This window comes from Heptranchias perlo, chromosome 15 (assembly GCF_035084215.1).
Source record: "Heptranchias perlo isolate sHepPer1 chromosome 15, sHepPer1.hap1, whole genome shotgun sequence".
Taxonomy (NCBI): Eukaryota; Metazoa; Chordata; class Chondrichthyes; order Hexanchiformes; family Hexanchidae; genus Heptranchias; species Heptranchias perlo.
This window is the reverse complement of record NC_090339.1, coordinates 53,291,094-53,313,942: the sequence shown is the minus strand read 5'-3', so window position 1 is coordinate 53,313,942 and position 22,849 is coordinate 53,291,094. Positions and strand designations below refer to the sequence as shown.

The 22,849-nt window shown below is 44.8% G+C and overlaps 1 protein-coding gene across 3 annotated transcripts in view; it reads left to right on the top strand.

Moving 5' to 3' along the window:
• Window positions 1-22,849, top strand: part of ophn1 (oligophrenin 1) — a 211,963-nt gene that overhangs the window by 147,122 nt on the left and 41,992 nt on the right. For 2 of the 3 annotated variants that reach the window (XM_067997231.1, XM_067997229.1), the window contains exons 20-22: window positions 2,075-2,431; window positions 14,634-14,790; window positions 18,435-18,485. In XM_067997231.1, the coding sequence (XP_067853332.1) occupies window positions 2,075-2,431; window positions 14,634-14,790; window positions 18,435-18,485 (565 nt within the window). The remainder of the gene's footprint in view (window positions 1-2,074; window positions 2,432-14,633; window positions 14,791-18,434; window positions 18,486-22,849) is intronic. The other variant, XM_067997232.1, reaches the window with a different exon arrangement.

Below are 22,849 nucleotides of genomic sequence, written 5' to 3'. Positions count from 1 at the left end.
AGAATTGCAGGGGTCCTTGCATCAAACACGTGTGCCATTCCCATCGTAGTCACAACCCTCGCCTTTCTCTGTTCCATTAGTACTTTTTTGGGGGTGGGATTGACACGAGCAGAAACCCAACACTATTTTGAGTCTCCAAACCAAACCAATGAGAAATCTGCACTGTTGGATTTTCTAGTTGTCCAGTAGAGCGTACGTACTGCATTTGGGTAAATGGGGTGGATCCTTATGGAGGCAGAGAGTTTAGCTGCAGGTTGGCAGAGAAGGTTTCAGGAACCCAAATGCGCACAGGGCTGCAGCTGGAGCTTGACCAGTTAAAGCAGTGTAGCGTACCAGGATGAAGCACCGGTAAGCTTTTCCGCTGCTTGTCCAATGAGGACCACCTTACCTGTTTGGTTTGCAAGGACATCTGGAGCCACGTGGGAAGATTCCCAGCCCGAGTGACCAGTCTAGCCCACCAGATTCCATTAGTGAGCCAGACTGGCTCAATCATCAACAGTATTCTGGAGGTGATTGGGTATGATTATCGAGTCTTCAACAGAGGGTTGAGATAGTGAAGAATTTCGTAGGCAGGCATGCCATCTGAGAACCACTTTTGCCCTCAGAAACCCTGCTTACAATGGTCATTGTTCCTCTAAACTTTCCTCTCTCATTTCACCTGCTTATAATTGCCCTCCTCTGCACCCTCACTATGTTGAGACCAAGACTTATTCCTCCTTCTCCTACTCATTCTTTCCCAAGAGTTCAAAACTGTGGAATTCATATTCCCTCTCCCCCTCTCCCTCTCTCTCCCCACCTCCCTCTCACCCTCCCTCCCTTAATTTGTAGATTATGAAACCCATGATGGGTGTTGTCTAACCACTAACTACTTGATTCCTGGACCCGTGTCTCCTACAATTTCCAACCTTGCTGGCGATTTGTACTCTGGGCTTTGACACTTCGCCTATGGATAGCAGTGGGTAGAGATGGTGTAGGAATGTTGCCAAATCCCCTCCTGTTTCCCTTGCAAATCTGCAAGGCTGTGACTCTTTCCATCAGGCATTTGCCTCTCTGCGTGCAACAGAGTATCACAGTCAGCTGTTTGCTCAAGTACCACGTCCATTTCAAAAAATTGGACTATGTATCGTAGCTGACTATGTTTCCGTAACTGTTTCAGTCGATACATTTTTTTGTTTTTTTTTTACACGAGCTTGGAGGACTGGCCATTTTTTTGTGTTGCTCAACTTGTGTTAATTTATGTGGAGCTTTATAGTGTACACGAGACAGATCTTTTTGGAATGGAGGTCAGTGTCCTGAATACATGCAGTGATTTGGAAAAATGTGTTTACCCTTTGGACACTCGCCCAACTTGCCTTGTGGGATAATCCTGATATTTCTCCCATAGGTTTAAGGAAATGCCCCTCAATTGTTTTGAGAGCAGAAGGATGCAGTGATGAGAGTCTCAGTTCTGCCAGACTGTTACAGAAATACCACAATACAATAAATTTCTGACCCACTTTTTGAAATCGACTTGGTACTTGAGTAAACAACTGACTGTGGTATTCTAGCATGTACAGGGGTACTTGCCTGCCTGAAAGTGTCACCAATTTTGACATGAGCGTCTATATATGTCGCTTATTCTTGCATGAGGCCAGAGCCAAAGTTTCTTGACCTCTGAAAACACGGCAAGACTTTCCTTCATTTAATGTGTCGATACATCAGTTCTATTCCGTTTCAATGAATCTGACGGGGCCCCATTCACTTATGTGAAAGGGGGGGATCAGGTTAGACCGAGATAACTGATCCATCAAGCCTGCCCCACACCATGATGGCCATACCATATTAAAGGTTACGGAATCAAGGCGGGAAGATGGTGTTAAGATACAAATCAACCATGATCAAATTGAATGGCAGAACAGGCTTGAGGGGCTGAATGGCCTACTCCTGTTCTTATCTCCTGGTCAGGAGCTGCTGCTCACTTGGTTTGTAACGTGATTCACTTCATCCTCTTGCACCTGTTTTGTCGACTGTCTTGTTCCTCTGCAGAAAAAAAATCTTAAGTCTTTTCTTTTCACAAAATCTTTTGTATTTGCAGATGACGCAGGAAACACAAACCACACTGCCAGTGGGGCCAATAATCTGGAAACAGGCGGTCTGGGCTCTCCGCCAAGCCCTGCACCATTTCAGCGAATGACTAAACCAAACGTGGGCAGCTCAAGGGTGGCAGAGACCGAAGGTCCACTTCGGCAAGCTGTGGGTAACCAGAATTGGCGGCCGTACTCTGAGGCAGACATCGGGAAGCTTGCACCGAAAATGAAAGATGGAGGCTTAAAGCTTGCGCCAAAGTCTGTAAATGGGGCGCCGCTGTCTGACCAGCCCAACGCCAGTGTCTCTCGAGCATCATCCTTTCGCTCAAAGCCGACTTCTCCCAAGATGGTTTATACCGAAGATGGTAAATTATTTTGAAGTAATTGCTGGACGTGCATGGGTTATTAACAGTGCAATCTATCAGCATGCTGGAACAATAGTGTGTTTTCTTTCCCTGTCCGATTCATTTCGCTATTTTAAAATGAATTGAGGCTCAACTAAATCAGTTGTTTCAATGAAAGGGCTTTCACTGGATTTTATTTCAGTGGATAATTTTTGCTCTTAAATCCAGCAATCAAAACAGATGCCACAAGTTTAGAAATCATGTAACTGCATACTTTTTTTAAAAAAAAAAGACTAGAGGGTGATGTTGAACCCAGGACCATGATCTCCAGAAGTGTGGTCTAATACAGTGGCCACTAGCCACATGTGGAAAATTGGGAATCCAGATGTGGCTAATGGCAAGTATTTTTTTAAAAAAGAGAGAAATACACACCATCGTTGGGCATGTGGCCTCAGTACTTGTGATCGCATGGTGTATGCATGCGTACTTTAACGTTTTTGTGCATTTGTTGGTAAAATAGTTAAGATGCAAAGCAGAGTTTGCAAGTGTTTTCCGTTTCAGCACCATGGAAACAGCAACATTGTATGGAGAGGGGAGCTGGCGTTGTGGTAAACTCGACCAATCAGAATAACTGCTCCAGGCCAGCAGAAGAAAGCAAACCCAACCAGTAATGAGCAGCTCCAACAGGGCACGTCACGGCAAAGGGCAAACGGGTTCCTATCGCATTCTGGAGGAGAGCTGGGGGTGGGCGGTGGCGGTGGGTGGGGCCGGGTTGGACGGCGGGGACCGGGTCAGGTTGGGGTTGGGGGGGGGTTGGGCCATGCAGGGGGCCGGGTCAGGTCTCGTAGGGAGAGCGGGAGTGGGGGGTTGGTTCTGGAAGGGAGGTTGGGGACCAGGTCTGGTGGGCCTCGTCGTGCGAATCAACATTCTCAGCAACCACTCTGATGAAGTCAAAGTACCCCTCGCAACCGCTGGACAAATCATAGAATCATAGAAGTTACAACATGGAAACAGGCCCTTCGGCCCAACATGTCCATGTCGCCCAGTTTATACCACTAAGCTAGTCCCAATTGCCTGCACTTGGCCCATATCCCTCTATACCGATCTTACCCATGTAACTGTCCAAATGCTTTTTAAAAGACAAAATTGTACCCGCCTCTACTACTGCCTCTGGCAGCTCGTTCCAGACACTCACCACCCTTTGAGTGAAAAAATTGCCCCTCTGGACCCTTTTGTATCTCTCCCCTCTCACCTTAAATCTATGCCCCCTCGTTATAGACTCCCCTACCTTTGGGAAAAGATTTTGACTCGACCTTATCTATGCCCCTCATTATTTTATAGACTTCTATAAGATCACCCCTTAACCTCCTACTCTCCAGGGAAAAAAGTCCCAGTCTGTCTAACCTCTCCCTGTAAGTCAAACCATCAAGTCCCGGTAGCATCCTAGTAAATCTTTTCTGCACTCTTTCTAGTTTAATAATATCCTTTCTATAATAGGGTGACCAGAACTGTACACAGTACTCCAAGTGTGGCCTCACCAATGCCCTGTACAACTTCAACAAGACATCCCAACTCCTGCATTCAATGTTCTGACCAATGAAACCAAGCATGCCGAATGCCTTCTTCACCACCCTATCCACCTGTGACTCCACTTTCAAGGAGCTATGAACCTGTACTCCTAGATCTCTTTGTTCTATAACTCTCCCCAACGCCCTACCATTAACGGAGTAGGTCCTGGCCCGATTCGATCTACCAAAATGCATCACCTCACATTTATCTAAATTAAACTCCATCTGCCATTCATCGGCCCACTGGCCCAATTTATCAAGATCCCGTTGCAATACTAGATAACCTTCTTCACTGTCCACAATGCCACCAATCTTGGTGTCATCTGCAAACTTACTAACCATGCCTCCTAAATTCTCATCCAAATCATTAATATGAATAACAAATAACAGCGGACCCAGCACCGATCCCTGAGGCACACCGCTGGACACAGGCATCCAGTTTGAAAAACAACCCTCTACAACCACCCTCTGTCTTCTGTCGTCAAGCCAATTTTGTATCCAATTGGCTACCTCACCTTGGATCCCATGAGTTTTAACCTTATGTAACAACCTACCATGCGGTACCTTGTCAAATGCTTTGCTGAAGTCCATGTAGACCACGTCTACTGCACAGCCCTCATCTATCTTCTTGGTTACCCCTTCAAAAAACTCAATCAAATTCGTGAGACATGATTTTCCTCTCACAAAACCATGCTGACTGTTCCTAATGAGTCCCTGCCTCTCCAAATGCCTGTAGATCCTGTCCCTCAGAATACCCTCTAACAACTTACCCACTACAGATGTCAGGCTCACTGGTCTGTAGTTCCCAGGCTTTTCCCTGCCGCCCTTCTTAAACAAAGGCACAACATTTGCTACCCTCCAATCTTCAGGCACCTCACCTGTAGCGGTGGATGATTCAAATATCTCTGCTAGGGGACCCGCAATTTCCTCCCTAACCTCCCATAACGTCCTGGGATACATTTCATCAGGTCGTTATGAGGTGCCAACCTGGTGAAGCTACAACTCAGGACTACATGCATGCTAAACAGTGGAAGCAACATGCTATAGACAGAGCTAAGCAATTCCACAACCAACGGATCGGATGAAAGCTCTGCAGTCCTGCCACATCCAGTTGTTAATGGTGGTGGACAATTAAACAACTAACGGGAGGAGGAGGCTCTGCAAACATCCTCATCCTCAATGATAGCGGAGTCCAGAACGTGAGTGCAAAAGACAAAGCTGAAGCGTTTGCAACCATCTTCAGCCAGAAGTGCCGAGTGGACGATCCATCTCGGCCTCCTCCTGCTATCCCCACCATCACAGAAGCCAGTCTTCAGCCAATTCAATTCACTCCACGTGATATCAAGAAACGGCTGAGTGCACTGGATGCAGCAAAGGCTATGGGCCCTGACAACATCCCGGCTGTAGTGCTGAAGACTTGTGCTCCAGAACTAGCCGTGCCTCCAGCCAAGCTGTTCCAGTACAGCGACAACACTGACGTCTACCCGACAATGTAGAAAAGTGCCCAGGTATGTCCTGTCCACAAAAAACAGGACAAATCCAATCCGGCCAATTACCATCCCATCAGCTTACTCTCATTCATCAGCAAAGTGATGGAAGGTGTCGTCGACAGTGCTATCAAGCGGCACTTATCAATAACCTGCTCACCGATGCTCAGTTTGGGTTCCGCCAGGACCACTCTGCTCCAGACCTCCGTACAGCCTTGGTCCAAACATGGACAAAAGAGCTGAATTCCAGAGGTGAGGTGAAAGTGACTGCCCTTGTCATCAAGGCAACATTTGACCGAGTGTGGCACCAAGGAGCCCTAGTAAAATTGAAGTCAATGGGAATCAGGGGAAAACTCTCCAGTGGCTGGAGTCATACCTAGCACAAAGGAAGATGGTAGTGGTTTTTGGAGGCCAATCATCTCACCCCCAGGACATTGCTGCAGGAGTTCCTCAGGGCAGTGTCCTAGGCCCAACCATCTTCAGCTGCTTCAACAATGACCTTCCCTCCATCATAAGGTCAGAAATGGGGATGTTCACTGTTTATTGCACAGTGTTCAGTTCCATTTACAATCCCTCAGACAGTGAAACAGTCCGTGCCCGCATGCAGCAAGACCTGGACAACATCCAGGCTTGGGCTGATAAGTGGCAAGTAACATTCGTGCCAGGCAATGACTATCTCCAACGAGAGAGTCTAACCACCTCCCCTTGACATTCAACGGCTTTACTATCGCCGAATCCCCCACAATCAACATCCTGGGGTCACCATTGATCACAAACTTAACTGGACCAGCCACATAAATACTGTGGCTATAAGAGCAGGTCAGAGGCTGGGTATTCTGCGGCAAGTAACTCACCTCCTGACTCCCCAAAGCCTTTCCACCATCTACAAGGCACAAGTCAGGAGTGTGATAGAATACTCTCCACTTGTCTGGATGAGTGCAGCTCCAACAACACTCAAGAAGCTTGACACCATCCAGGACAAAGCAGCTCGCTTGTTTGGCACCCCATCCACCACCCTAAACATTCACTCCCTTCACCACCGTTGCACTGTGGCTGCAGTGTGTACCATCCACAGGGTGCACTACAGCAACTCGCCAAGGCTTCTTCGACAGCACCTCCCAAACCCGCGACCTCTACCATCTAGAAGGACAAGGGCGGCAGGCACATGGGAACAACACCACCTTTCTGTTCCCCTCCAAGTCACACACCATCCCGACTTGGAAATATATCGCCGTTCCTTCATCGTCGCTGGGTCAAAATCCTGGAACTCCCTTCCTAACAGCAATGTGGGAGAACTTTCATCACACGGACTGCAGCGGTTCAAGAAGGCAGCTCACCACCACCTTCTCAAGGGCAATTAGGGATGGGTAATAAATGCTGGCCTCGCCACGACACCCACATCCCATGAACGAATTAAAAACAGAGAAGCTGCATTAAGATGTGGTTTGCCTGATCAATTCATGCCAGAATCCAAAACTTTGGTGAAAGAAAGAGACAACAAAGTTTCGCACTGAATGGTGGTAGATGTTTGTTCAGCAAACATATGTGAAGTACATTTACCTGTATTGTGTTTACGGTGTTTTCTACTAAGATTAATGCATGTGGCTAAAACAGTAACGGTGTCGCCGTGGCCACACCAGTGGCTGGTCAGTAGTTTCTATTGGATGACACTGATCTCGAGCTGTTAAACATCCCTTTTTTTATACTATATAAAATTCAACTAGATTGCGCACTGCACCCCCAAGAGCGAGCTACATGGCCAAAGCTAGCAGAGGAGGATAGTAATAGACTTCAAGAGGACATACAGGCTGGTGGAATGGACGGACACATGGTGGATGAAATTTAATGCAGAGAAGTGCAAAGTGATACATTTTGACTGGAAGAACAAGGAGAGGCTATATAAACAAAATGGTACAAATCTAAAGGGGGTGCAGGAACAGAGAGATCTGGGTGTTTACGTGCAAAAATCTTTGCAGGTGGCAGGACAGGTTGAGAAAGCCATTTAAAAAAGCAAACAGGATTGTGGGCTTTATAAATAGATGGTAGCCATGATGTGGAGATGCCGGTGATGGACTGGGGTTGACAATTGTAAACAATTTTACAACACCAAGTTATAGCTTTCGGAGGCTTCCTCCTTCCTCAGGTGAACGTTGTTGGAAATGAAATCCTCGAAATGAAATCGCATTTATAAATCACAGAACAATGCTTGGTGATTACAGACAGTTTTTTCAACTGCCCGTTGCCAAGGCAATCAGTGTGCAGACAGACAGGTGTTACCTGCAAGGTCTCCGAATATACAAATCACCAAAAAAAACCACAAAAAAAAGAGATAGAGAGGTAGAAACATAGAAAAGACAGCAGCTGACCCGTTATATTAAAAACAGATAACATTTGTTCGCTGGTGGGGTAAAGTGTAACGTGACATGAACCCAAGATCCCGGTTGAGGCCGTCCTCATGGGTGCGGAACTTGGCTATCAATTTCTGCTCGACGATTTTGCGTTGTCGTGTGTCTCGAAGGCCGCCTTGGAGTACGCTTACCCGAAGGTCGGTGGCTGAATGTCCTTGACTGCTGAAGTGTTCGGAGACCTTGCAGGTAACACCTGTCTGTCTGCACACTGATTGCCTTGGCAACGGGCAGTTGAAAAAACTGTCTGTAATCACCAAGCATTGTTCTGTGATTTATAAATGCGATTTCATTTCGAGGATTTCATTTCCAACAACGTTCACCTGAGGAAGGAGGAAGCCTCCGAAAGCTTGTGAATTTAAAATAAAATTGCTGGACTATAACTTGGTGTTGTAAAATTGTTTACAATTTATAAATAGAGGCATAGAGTACAAAAGCAAGGAAGTTATGTTGAACCTTTATAAAACACTGGTTCGGCCACAGCTGGAGTATTGCGTCCAATTCTGGGCACTGCGCTTTAGGAAGGATGTGAAGGCCTTAGAGAAGGTGCAGAAGAGATTTATTAGTGGTACCAGGGATGAGGGGCTACAGTTACGTGGATAGACTGGAGGAGCTAGGGTTGTTGGGGATTTTGATAGAAGTTTTCAAAATCATGAAGGGTTTAGATAAAGTAAATAAAGGGAAACTTTTCCCATTGGCGGAAAGGTCAAGAACTAGAGAACACCGATTTAAGAACCAAAAGTGACATGAGGAAAAACTTTTTTACACAGTGTGTGGTTATGATCTGGAATGCGCTGTCTGAAAGGGTGGTGGAAGCAGATTCAATCGTGGCTTTCAAAAAGAAATTGGATAAATACTTGACGGGAAAAAATTTGTGGGGCTACTGGGGAAAAAACGGGGGAATGAGCCGGCAGGGGCTCGAATGGCCTCCTTCTGTGCTGTAACCAATCCATGATTCTAGTTCAGTTCTTCATAATACAGATTTGTTGCTTTGGATTTTTTTCTATTCCTACATAACTGATCCCATTAAGGTTGACCGCAGCCCCTCTGCTGAATGCATATACTGTGACTTGAATAAATTCCCACCAACACAATGAGAGGTCCCATGGATGGACATTTGATTCGAATAAAATCACTTTGTAAATTTGTTTCCAGTTTAAAACTTGTAATTTCCATTTCATCTTCAAGAGCCGAATTCATAAAATAAATTAAGAGCAAAACCTTATGTGCTCAATACATGACCCAAGAAGTTTGCTAGTAACTTATCAAACAAGCCAGGGCAGGATGTAAACAATTTGATTCCAATAATGAGATTTGACTAGGAAAGAGGGAGAATTTTCTGTAGAGCCTGTTTGATTTGTCACTTAGTCACTGATGTGGTAATTTACAACAGGCCGTCACATCTGCCAACCATCATCCACTTGGATCGCGAGCTGCCTCTTCAAGTTGCATTTCTGTCGATCGCTTGGTCACACGATGGACACATCTTCACCGTTTCTCTGACAATAGCGCTCTGTTTTACTAAAATCAGGCCGTCATGTCACTCGTACATTGTAGAGCTACTTCTCCACAACTCCCCAGCTCCAGGTAGTCCCTTGTGACGCAAATAGATCTTCCTTCCAATTTTCTGTGGAATCCTGAATGTTCCAGGAGATATCGGCACCCTGAGCAGTATCTCTGTTATTCCTGGTTCTTGTGTTTTATGTTTTAAAGATGCCGATCAGAGGCTACATGGCAACAGATGTTTTGCTTGTTTCGTTCCCTGACGTGATGACGTGGAAGTTGCTCTCATTGCCACTGAAGAAGGGATTCTTCACAAAAAGGCTTCTCTAAGCTGCCTCTGAAAAACATAAAACACGTTAACAAGGGAAGACCAAGAGGCATCAGTGAATGTATGGTATCTCCCTTTAGTGCTCAATGCCGTACTAAACCATACAGCTCGGAAGGGTCCTAGGCTTGATCTCTGTTCTGTGATGACTTTACTGAACTCAGTGGTAGGGGAGCTAAAGAGTGCCCCTGGGCTACTGAGGAGGCAAGTTAGCCAGTGACCTGTGTTGGAAAGTATACGTGTGGAAGTCTAGTGGGAACCAAATCGAATTCTGCTGCAGTACCCAGAATGGTCCTGTAGCCTGTCAACATTCAACCTGAGATGGTGCTTGGAGACTGTAACTTGGCTGAAGTAGCGGAGAACTGTATGTTCAGGAGAGGAGGGATGGTGGGGGTGGTGTTCAGTAACATTAGTAACTCTTACAACAGTTTTCATAGGAGGCAAATTTGTGTGTGGGAGAGGGGGACAGTGTTAAGCATCCTGTACACCAAGGTTTTTCATGAGTTCCTAAAATACAACTTCTGCGATTGGGGCTGAAATGGAATTTTCAATAAAGTTAAAGAAAAGCATTACTGTTCTTTTACGGAAGGGGGGGGGGAAGAAAAGCTCAACATTTCAGGAAAATGATTTAGCAAATCAGTTAAAGCTTCTCCAATTTAGGCTCAAAGTAAAAAAGATTAGGAAAAAGATTAAAAAGCGGGACCTCAAGGGTAGTAATCTCCGGATTACTCCCAGTGCCACGCGCTAGTGAGAATAGAAATAGGAGGATAGAGCAGATGAATGTGTGGCTGGAGAGATGGTGCAGGTGGGAGGGCTTTAGATTCCTGGGGCATTGGGACCAGTTCTGGGGGAGGTGGGATCTGTACAAGCTGGACGGGTTGCACCTCAACAGGGCTGGGAGCAATATCCTTGCGGGGAGGTTTGCTAGTGCTGTCGGGGAGGGTTAAAACTGGCTTGGCAGGGGGATGGGAACCTGAGTGTGGATTGAGATGGGATAAAGTTGGAACTGGAAATGGAAGGCAGAAAATTAGTGAGTGAGTCTGGAAGGCAGAGGGAATGAAGGTTAGAAAATAAACAACAGAGGAGTTTGGCAGTCCTTAAATGTATTTACCTCAATGCAAGGAGTATAGGAAATAAGGTGGATGAGCTGAGGGCACAGATAGACACGTGGCAGTATGATATCTTAACTATTACATAAACATGGCTTAAAGAGGGGCAGGACTGGCAGCTCAACGTCCCCGGTTACAGGGTTTTCAGACGCAATAGAGAGGGGGATAAAAAAGGAGGGGGTGGCAATTTTGGTTAAGGAAACAATTACAGTTGTGAGGAGGGATGATATTTTAGAAGGAGCATCAAATGAGGCCTTATGGGTTGAGCTAAAGAACGAAAAAGAGGCAGTCACAGTCTGGGAGTGTACTATAGACCCCCAGTCAGAGGGAGATAGAGGAGCAGATATGTAGGCAAATTTCTGAAGTGCAAAAACAATAGGGCAGTAATAGTGTAGGGGATTTCAATTACCCTAATATTAATTGGGATACAAACAGTGTGAATGATATAGAGGGTGCAGAATTCTTAAATTGCATACAGGAGAATTTTTTTAGCCATTATATAGCAAGTCCAATGAGAGGTGGTGGGGGGGCAGTTCTGGAATTAGTTCTAGGAAATGAAGAGGGGCAGGTGGAAGAAGTAGCAGTGGGAGAGCATTTTGGTGGTAGTGATCATAATCTGGTTAGTTTTAACATAGTAAAAGTCAAATAATGAAGCAGTCCGAGCCCGCATACAGCAAGACCTGGACAACATCCAGGCTTGGGCTCATAAGTGACAAGTAATATTCGTGCCAGGCAATGACCATCTCCAACAAGAGAGAGTCTAACCACCTCCCCTTGACATTCAACGGCATTACCATCGCCAAATTCCCCACCAACAACATCCTGGGGGTCACCATTGACCAGAAACTTAGCTGGACCAACCACATAAATACTGCGGCGACAAGAGCAGGTCAGAGGCTGGGTATTCTGCAGCGAGTGACTCACCTCCTGACGCCCCAAAGCCTTTCCACCATCTACAAGGCACAAGTCAGGAGTGTGATGGAATACTCTCCACTTGCCTGGATGAGTGCAGCTCCAACAACACTCAAAGCTTGACACCATCCAGAACAAAGCAGCCCACTTGATTGGCACCCCATCCACCACCCTAAACATTCACTCCCTTCACCACTGGCGCACTGTGGCTGCAGTTTGTACCATCCACAGGATGCACTGCAGCAACTCGCCAAGGCTTCTTCGACAGCACCTCCCAAACCCGTGACCTCTACCAACTAGAAGGTCAAGGGCAGCAGGCACGTGAACACCACCACCTGCACGTTCCCCTCCAAGTCACACACCATCACAACTTGGAAATATGTCGCCATTCCTTCATCGTGGCTGGGTCAAAATCCTGGAACTCCCTACCTAACAGCACTGTGGGAGAACCTTCACCACACGGACTGCAGCGGTTCAAGAAGGCGGCTCGCCGCCACCTTCTCAAGGGCAGTTAGGGATGGTCAATAAATGCTGGCCTCGCCAGTGATGCCCACATCCCATGAACGAATAAAAAAAAAATTAAGGAAAAGGACCAAGACCGAGCAGGAGTTAAAGTTTTCAATTGGGCAAAGGCAAATTTTACCAAACTGAGAAGTGATTTAGCAGAAGTAAACTGGAAACAGCTACTTGAAGGTAAATCAGTGTCAGAGCAGCGGAAGATATTCAAAGGGGCGATCCAAGGGGTTCAGGGTAAACATGTTCCCACAAAGAAAAAGGGAGGGGCTGCCAAATCCAGAGCCCCCCTGGATGTCAAGAAGCATTCAGGGTAAGATAAGGCAGAAAAAGAAAGCCTATGATCGACACTGGGAACTCAATACTATGGAAAGCTTAGAGGATTATACAAAATGCAGGGGTGAAGTTAAAAAGGAAATTAGGAAAGCAAAGAGAGGGCATGAAAAAATATCAGCAGGTAAAATCAAAGAAAACCCAAAGATGTTTTATAAATACATTAAGAGCAAGAAGATAACTAAGGAAATAGTAGGGCCTATTAGAGACCAAAAAGGTAAACTACATGTGGAGGCGGAAGATGTGAGCATGGTTCTTAATGAATACTTTGCATCTGTCTTCAATCCCTGCATCATCCTTCTCCTTTGTGAAGTTAAGGAGGAGGAGTGTGAAATATTGGATGGGATAAACATAGTGAGAGAGGACGTTTTAAGGGGATTAGCATCTTTGAAAGTGGATAAATAACCAGGGCCGGATGAAATGTATCCCAGGCTATTAAAAGAAACCAGGAAGGAAATAGCGGAGGCTTCCAAACTTCACTGGATACAGGCGTAGTGCCGGAGGATTGGAGGACTGCTAACGTTGTACCATTGTTTAAAAAGGGAGCAAAGGATAGACCGAGTAATTACAAGTCAGTCAGCCTAACCTCGGTGGTGGGCAAATTATTGGAATCAATTCTGAGGGACAGGATAAACTGTCATTTAGAAAGGCACAGAGTAATCAAGGACAGTCAGCACGGATTTGTTAAGGGGAGGTCGTATCTGACTAACTTGATTGAATTTTTCGAGGAGGTGACAAGGAGGATCGATGAGGGTAGCACAATTGATGTAGTCTACATGGATTTTAGCAAGGCTTTTGACAAGATCCCATATGGTAGATTGGTCAAAAAAGTAGAGGCCCACGGGGTCCAAGGGAATGTGGCAAATTGGATCTAAAATTGGCTCAGTGGTAGGAAGCAAAGGGTAATGGTCGACGGGTGTTTTTGTGACTGGAAGGCTGTTTCCATTGGGGTGCCGCAGGGCTCGGTACTAGGTCCTTTGCTTTTTGTGGTATACATTAACGATTTGGACTTAAACGTAGGGGGCATGATTAAGAAATTTTCGGATGACACAAAGATAGGGCGTGTGATTGATAGTGAGGAGGAAAGCTGTAGACTGCAGGAAGATATCAATGGACTGGTCAGATGGGCAGAAAAGTGGCAAATGGAGTTCAATCCGGAGAAGTGTGAGGTAATGCATTTGAGGAGAGTAAACAAGGCAAGGGAATACACAATAAATGGGAGGATACTGAGAGGTGTAAGGAAGTGAGGGGCCTTGGAGTGCATGTCCACGGATCCCTGAAGGTAGCAGGACAGGTAGATAAGGTGGTTAAGAAGGCTCATGGAATGCTTTCCTTTATTAGCCAAGGCATAGAATATAAAAGCAGGGTGGTTATGCTGGAACTGTATAAAACACTAGTTAGGCCACAGCTTGAGTACTGCGCACAGTTCTGTTCACCACATTACAGGAAGGATGTAATTGCACTGGAGAGGTTGCAGAGGAGATTTACGAGGATGTTGCCAGGACTGGAGAATTTTAGCTATGATGACAGATTGGATAGGCTGGGGTTGTTTTCCTTGGAACAGAGGAGGCTGAGGGGTGATTTGATTGAGGTGTACAAAATTATGAGGGGCCTGGAGAGAGTGGATAGGAAGGACCTAGTTCCCTTAGCAGAGGGGTCAATAACCAGGGGGCATAGATTTAAAGTGATTGCTAGAAAGATTAGAGTGGAAATGAGGAAAGATTTTTTTTTCACCCAGAGGGTGGTGGGGGTCTGGAACTCACTGCCTGAGAGGGTGGTAAAGGCAGAAACCCTCAACTCATTTTAATTTAAAAAAAAACCTGGATGTGCACCTGAAGAGCCGTGACCTGCAGAGCTATGGACCAAATGTGGGAAAGTGGGATTAGGCTGGGTGGCTCGTTTCTCAGCCGGTGCGGACACTAGCCTACTTTTGTGCCCGTAAATTTTCTATGATTCTAAAGTATCCTCCTGGCCCCAACAAGACCCTCTGATGGTGGAAACATTAATTTCTCAGTGATTTGGAGGATATTTGCCAACGCGAGCTAACATTATTTTTCTTGGTTTTCAGGTGATTATAGTAATGTTAACGTGCAGCGAGAGAAGAGTTCAACATCTGGCTTGCAGCGTCCTCCCATGAGACCACCAGACCCTCCCTGTCGAGACAAAATCCCCCCACCGCTGAAATTGGAACAGGCCACCAGCACGGAAGATATTCCACCTTCTGTGTAAGCTTTGTTTTGAATTGTACTTTTGTTTCTCCGCTTTTTCCCCCTCTCCAATTGTCTGGCATCATCTTCTGGAGGCAATGGACCATAGCTTCATGGGCATCAGATCCCCTCAGTTACCTCACCCAAGCCATCATGTGCGAGATTAGATAATGAGTTAGCAGACTATTCAACCTTGGGTGTTATCACGGGGGAGTCTGATCCTGTGTACACCTTACACACACTTACAGAAGGGGCCACTTGATCGCAATGAGAAGCAGGAACCCTTGGCCGATGGTCCCCTCCTCATTTGGCTGTGGCCAATTGTAGGGACCTTGCTGCTTAGGCCTCTCGAAGAGATCTGCTAATTCAACACAGGCTGGGGATGGAACCTGGGACCTTGCTGTAAGGCTCAGCTACTCACCAGATAAACTAACTGAGCTATTGAAGGAGCTGTTAATGCATCTTAATATATAAAAAAATACACATTAAATTGATCCACTTACAACAATTCTGGAGTTCTTGATTGCTTTTATTGTGATTAAATTCCCTCCCCACCCTGATGATATTGATCTAACAATTGCTGATTCTGCTGTTAAAGATCTTTTTATTAACAAAAGCCTCTTGTGATTTAAACAAACTCCAATTCCAGTCAGTATTATCTGGTATTGTTTAAATGATTACATTTTGCAAATATGTGGGGGCGTTTTGTGAAAGAAATTCAATGAGAAATGCCACAACACAATAGTTTTTAAAAAAACCATTGGGGAAAGAGAGCAAGGTTGAGAGAACTGAACTCTGTTTTGAACACCTTTTGGGTATTCTGACCTGGAAGTAGCGAGGGGGTAAATAGATAAACTCTTCTGATTTGGCCACATATTTTCAAATGGTTACTTGCTCCCACGCATGGGGATTTCCATATCTGGGCTTTGAGGGAAGTGCTTAGAAGGAGAAAAATACCATCAGATTCCAGATCATCCCGCACTGCCTTCACAGCCCAGGAGCTTGGGAACAGGTTAAACCCTCCCCCCTCTAGGCTAGGATATGTTGTATGGCACAGAAAGACTTAAAATAGAAAACATATATATTAAAGGAAGACAGGAACTAAAATTGCAAACTGATTTACAATCTCATTCCTTTTGAGTACAGGTCTATTTGCCAATAATTGTTCATTTTTCTTCTTTGTGTGAAGTTAAATCTCATTTTCACAAAGCTGGGATTAGACCTTCTAACCCTCACAATGTGAATTTGGCATCTGAAGTACTGCACGGCCCATTTGCCTGCGAGTTGGTTATTTTACTGTTCGCAACTTTTTTTTATGATCTACCTCGGGTTTAGTTCAAATACTATTTGTTTAAGTTAAGCAGTTGAATGCAAAGGAATTTCTCCTGTGCTGCAGTTGAGGTTCGGTTAAAGATGCGCTCGTAGGAAAGGCTGGCCTAATGCCACGGTTTTGTGAACAGATTGAAATGGCAATTGCATAGCACAGACAGAATCTGTACCAATTACAGGATTAAAACTTCCAGCAACTCGCTCTGTTAGTCTGCTAGATTGGCCATACTTTGAGCTAGGTTGAAACCTAGGGCATGCAATCTGCACCAGTTTCACTTGCAGCATTCTGACGCTGCTTGTAATAAAATGTTACGTTCCTGCTGATTTCACGTTGATTAACTTATTTGACTAAGTTTTAATTTTTTTTTGGGTGGGGAGGAGTTCCATTGTAAATTGTTCCCTCTATTTCTGCTAGTCCACCTGGACTTGAACTTCTGTTTCTAAAAGTACAGGCAACCTGCTCCATTCCTCTGCTAACCATTAGGAGATGCCAGGTTACCCTCAAAGATCTCAGAGCAATGTTACCCTCGCCCTTGCAAGGAGATTGCTGCAGATTCTGCTCGATGTGATTTCAGTTAGGAACTAAGTGAAGTGGGGGAAATGCAAAACCACTCCTTGATGATCTTCATTCTAGTCTTCTGCTTTAATGAATCAAATGATGCAATAAAAGGTGACAGTTTATTCACTACTTAATTATCCAGGTCAAGGAATTTCCCTGGTCCAGGCATTAAAATTCATTAACACAAAATTGTTGGATATGTTTTTACGACACTGATAAAGCCTGGATACCAGTCACTAAACTTTTATTCGTGACTGCTACAAACAAACGAGTGTTCTGGTTTTGCATGAGCACCAGATGTCAGGAAAGCGGAGTTGCTGCATGTACAGAGACTGATTTAACCACTTCTTCCATTTTTCCCAGTGAGTTTCAGTGCTTCCCACTGTGGTGATGGTGCACCCATTTCAGCCGTCTTTATTCTGCTCTCGCTGTGTACTTCGGTCCTAACTTCAGAAAAACACCATTTATCACACCGGTGTCACATTTCCAGTTCCCAAACTACGAACCAGATTGAGACTTCCCAAACTAATTTCACTTAGTGCCCCCAAAGCCAGCAAAGAAAGATTTTCACCAAATAAGTTTGGGTTAGATTGGAACTCGGGTGCTAGAGATGAAAGATTAATGGGCACCAACCCAGTCCCTTACGTTCTTCTTTTCTCTCCTCTCTTCGCTCCTCTCTCCTGCCTTTGTTCCTTTTCGCCTCCTCTCCTCTTCCCACCCCCCCCCCCACACTTTTCGCCTCCTCTCTTTTCCCCCCCCCCCCACACACTTTTTGCCTCCTTTTTCCACCCCCCCCCCCCCACTCTTCGCCTCTGCTGAAACCAATGATTCATGCTGGGGTACAATCTCACTGGTGCCTTTCCTGAATGAACTGGCAAGCTATATGACGAAAGGGGATATGACAGCAATGCTAGAGCCCATCCACAATTGCTATCCACGTGTGCACACATTAGATAATGATCAAGAAGAATCTTGGCTGATTTTTATTTTTCTTTCCCAAGGGGTCTTGTATTTGTGATCTTGGTGCATTGTGACATGCACTCTCTCAAGTCTCTCTTGCTCCTTTGGTTAGGGCAGGTCACCAGTACTTGCTCGCTTCTGATTGTGCTTTAGGTTTAATACATATAGCAATGTTTCATTTTGAATGGGGTGGGGGGGCGGGTAGGGTGGTGGGGGAAAGTTGCAATAAATTGCTTTTGGAGGATTTTCCAAACATTACATTATCTGAGTATATCGTGTAGATCTTATGATTTTTGCTTTGGTTTTGAATTTCAGTCTAAATGAGTCAACAAAATTAAAACCACTTCTTTTGAAAGAAATTGCCAATTGCACTTTTTCTTTGGCCCGCACACTGTCTTTAAAAGCAGTTTCTGGAGAAGCAACACCCTGGCGCCTGAGGAGGCATCGCAGTGCCAGCTCAGGGCAGCTACACAAGGAGCCTGTGAGACTCAACTCTTTTACCCAGAATTGTGACACTGATAACTGTGACATAAAATGTAGTCTTCGTTTTTAAAGAATGTGATTATTTCTATGAGGCTGGCGTGTGGGAACATCTGCTCCACAGGGACACTTTTGATTTGTGTTTTTAAAAAAAAAAATCCATTTCAGGCATACCTCCGAATGAAAGATTTTGTAACGATTAACAAGCGTTTGAGCTAGAGTGCATTTCTAGGCAGGCAGCCACTGGAACATGGAGCGATAATCTTTCCTCTTGGATTTGTGATAGTTAACTTTTTGCAAGGGAATTCTTAGACTTTACTGTTTTAATTTATAGGGTTGCTTCCAGAGCCAAGTTTTTCGAAAAGGCTGCTAGAAAAACAGGCGGGTAAGAGACAATAATTACTATTGATGCCTTCCATAACCCACTGGTAATCACTTGCCCCTTTGTTAAATCTAGGGCAGAAATGTTTCGTTCCCGAAAGACCTTTTATAATAATCTTCTTCAAGATTTTTATTTTAAATAACAAACGTTTTAAGGATGGATAAATTCTACGAGAAAAGCTTAATTGCCAGGAGCTCGGAACTAAGAAAATTGCTCACTGTGACTTGTGCTGAAGTCCTGACAAAATCAAGTTTTCTGTTGAATAAATCTTTGGGGTGAAACAAATTGGCCACTCGTTTGGACGCTTCAATTATAAATAATTACATAGAGTTCAGGATAGTTGCCTTACTGTTTGTGCCATGAATGGAGTGCCAACGAAAGGTGTTGTGGCACTGCATGGTGGGAGGGTGGAGGAAAGACTAAAGGTTTAATTCTCCATATGCTGCTAAGTTACTAATCTCTGCTGCATTGCTTTGGGGATGTACTGAGTTTGGGTGCTCCTTGGGGAGAAGGGAGGAGTTGAAAATCAGGAGACATGTAATCAGGCTGCTTTCATGTGCTTGGTGGTTTTCTTTTTATTGAGAAGTCCGAGTGAAGGATCATGGCCTGTAGTGGAGAACCTCCCCTCCCCCACCCCCCCAGGCTGAAATGAGCAGGAGAGGTTGAAATAAAACCAAGAGCAGTGGCTAAGTTTTATGTAGCTATTTGGAAGTGTTTTACTAATCTGTGTGGTCAAGAGTTTCTTTCTAAGCTATGAAATCACCTGCTCCCATATTCTCCCTAATCCACTTGCTTTCTCTAGGTTACACTCCATTTGTGGCTGAAAGCAGGTGGGGGACCAGCTGATAAGTTCCTGCTGCGCTTGTGCCAGTGACATCACATACCTAAAATCAGCTACATAAAACCTAACCACCTCTCCTTGACTTATCTCATCTTCTCTCCTGCTCATTTTGGCCAAGGCCTTGGCCTTTCACCTAGGCTTCTCAATAATAAGAAACTGCCACAGGGCACAAGGAAGTAACCCTGGTTGCCAGTATCCCTAAAACGGTCCAATTTGCAGAGAGGCCCTCTGACGGGGGAGTCGGTTACTGTTCAGTTGATTGTTCAATATGAGGGAGATTCACAATTAAGTGCCTACAGATCAATAAAACAAAGTGACCAGGAATTTCTTCAGGTTCTCCTGATCAGCCACTGTAACTTTGGAAGATTGATGGAAACCCCGATATACCCATAAACGGGGTTTCTACCCCCCCCCCCCCCTCCCCGATCTTCGGCTGGAGTTATGGCAGCTGATTAGGAGAACCCTTGAGGAAATCCCTGGTGAGTATCTTTTTGAAGTAGGAATGTTGGCAACATCTACTTTAATAAGGCAGCTGTATTTGGAATACTTTTGGGTAGATGCTGACATCTATTTTAGATCCCTTCCTTTTTACCCTGACTGTATGTGTATGATGTGCACAGTAATGTTTGGATGTTCCCTGATAGGACAGTGGTAGATCTTTTTTTTGGGTAAAAAATGTTGGAAAAATCAGGCAACACATTTAATGTCCAGGAGAAAAATCCAACCCAGAGTTCTCTGTGGGGAAGTTAAAGTTGCATTTACTGTTTGCATTGTACGCCATAATTTCTGCAGGTTGCGTGAGTAAGACTGTTGGGAAGATAGAGCTGGAAGTAATCAACACTGATCACACCATCTTCTAATCTACCTCTTCCCCTCACAGGGTCTCAAAACTGGAGTCCCTTTTTAGAAATGTTTTTATTGCCATCGTTCTTTGGTTAAAACGTGCAATAATGGTATACAGGTATAAATTACATGTTAGATTGTAATGGTGAGGGAGCATTATGGAGTGTCTGAAGTTGTTGTGGATAACCCCGGGACTAATTCCAGGTAGGAGTGTACTGTTTTCTTCACCTGCTGTACAAATGCCTGGTGGGTTTTGGTTCTGCCACCAGAGTTGTGGAACTTAATAGCTCCCTCAGTCTTTCCTTCCTCCTGAGAGCTTGGTGTCACCTAACCACTACCTATTTACTTATCCATCTCATCTTCTGCTCTGTCCTTTTGAATGTTGGTGGTGGAGGACAAGCTGCCGGTTCTTTATTCTGGTCTGCGGGATTTTTCTGAAATGGTTCAACTCCAGCAAAGAGAAGAAAAGAATAGTAAGAGAGTGAGACAGAAAGTAATCCCATCCCTTATTTATAACAGTAAATGGATGAAAATGTGTGGGGGATTTGATTCTTGAGTGTCTCAACATAAACTTAACGAATGACCATATTTTGGAAAGTTGGTCTTCCTGCCAATGTAATGCTAGCACTTTCCATGTTGAAACTTGCAGCAGTAAATTAACATGATTGGCTGCTAGCTGTCATACTTCTGTTCTGGCTGTATTTCAGGTGTGTCAACAGAACCTAAAATGTAGCTGCACTTGGTGTAGATTAAGTGAGAAATGGGGAAAAAGAAAACATTTAGTGCACAATTGTATGACAGGGATGCCGTGTACTACTCAGCACATTTTCCCCCCGTTTTTGTTAAACCATAATAAGATGGGAACAATTCAATGTGCATGAACAATTCAATGTTCCAAAGCATTCTGCAGTATGAACAAGGTTAGATTCTTAATATAATTGTGTTTTAATCTTGATCAGTCACTATACAGTATAGATACAGTTTGAGGTGTTGGAATGTGTGAACCACTTCAACCTTTGGGATCTGGGCTTGGAATCCAACAGATTGATCGGATGAAAGTCTTCCCTGTCTAAATGGCAGTCCCACAGACTAGTCAAACAGCTGAACCTAGCCATACTCGAGAGTCATATCTAATAGACAACATCCCATACTCCTCCACCATCCCTGGATATGTCCTGTCCCATCAGCAGAATAAACTCACCACAGGTGGGGTCACAATTGGGTAGGCATGGCCATGGGAGTCCTCCACATTTACTCTGAATCCCATGGCTTCAGGTCAAACAAGGCCAAGGAAATATCCTGCTGATTACCACCTACTGCTCCCCCCACCACCAAAACTGACAAATCTGTACTCCTCCATGTTGCACATCACTTGGAGAGGACCGAGGGACGGACAAAAGCCAGTCAACAATATTAGTGGGCATTGAAGCAACAGGAAGAGGAGACTCCATTAACATTCCCATCCTCGACCATTTCAGAACCCAAGATGTGAATGCAAGTGACACAGCTGAAGTATTTCCAAATGTTTTCAGCCAAAAGTGCTACGTGGAAGATTCTACTCGGCCTCCTTCCGAGGTCCTTTCTGTCATAGATGCCACTATCCACTCCATGAAGAAGCAATTGAATGCACTGGACGTAGTGAAGGTGATGAGCTCTGAGTGTAGTGTCTCCAACAAGAAAAGGGGCAACCATTGACCTTCAAGAGCATCACCACTGGCAAATACCCCACCGCCAACATCCTGGAGGTAACGACTGACCAGAAGCTTACAGGTACAGCTGTATCAATATGGTTGCTGCAAGAAGATGACAAAGGCCTGGGTAGTCTTCAACAAGTGGCTCACCATCTGATTGCTCACTGCCGCTCCACTACCTCTAAGACTCAAGTCAGGAGTATGATGGAATTCTCACCACTTGCCTGGATGGGTGTTGCTGCAACAACACTTAAGCTCAACACCATCCAGGGAAACACCCCCTTCACCACTGGTGTATTGTGATTGCAGTATGCATTATCAATGCTGGAATCCATTATTAAGGAAGTGGTAATGGGGCACTTAGAAAATCATAATATGATTAGGCAGAGTCAACATGGTTTCATGAAAGGGAAAGCGTGATTGACAAATTTATTTGAGTTTTTTGAGGATGTAACTAGAAGGGTAGATAAAGGAGAATCAATGGATGTAGTATATTTGGATTTTCAAAAGGCATTCGATTAAGGTTCCTCATAAAAGATTGTTATACAAGGTAAGGGCTCATGGGGTTGGGGGTAATATATTAGTATGGATAGAGGATTGGTTAAAGGACAGAAAACAGAGAGTAGGGATAAACGGGTCATTCTCAGGTTGGCAGGCTGTAACTAGTGGGGTGCCGCAAGGATTGGTGCATGGGCCTCAGCTATTTACAATCTATATTAATGACTTGGATGAAGGGACCAAGTGTAATGTATCCAAGTTTGCTGATGTTACAAAGCTAGGTGGGAAAGTAAGCTGTGAGGAGGACACAGAATCTGCAAAGGGGCAAGAAGGTGGCAGATGGAGTATAATGTGGGGAAATGTGAGGTTATTCACTTTGGTAGGAAGGATAGAAAAACAGAATTTTTTTTAAATGGTGAGAAACTATTAAATGTTGGCATTCAGGGCTATTTGGGTGTCCTCGTACAAGAAACACTAAAAGTTAATATGCAGGT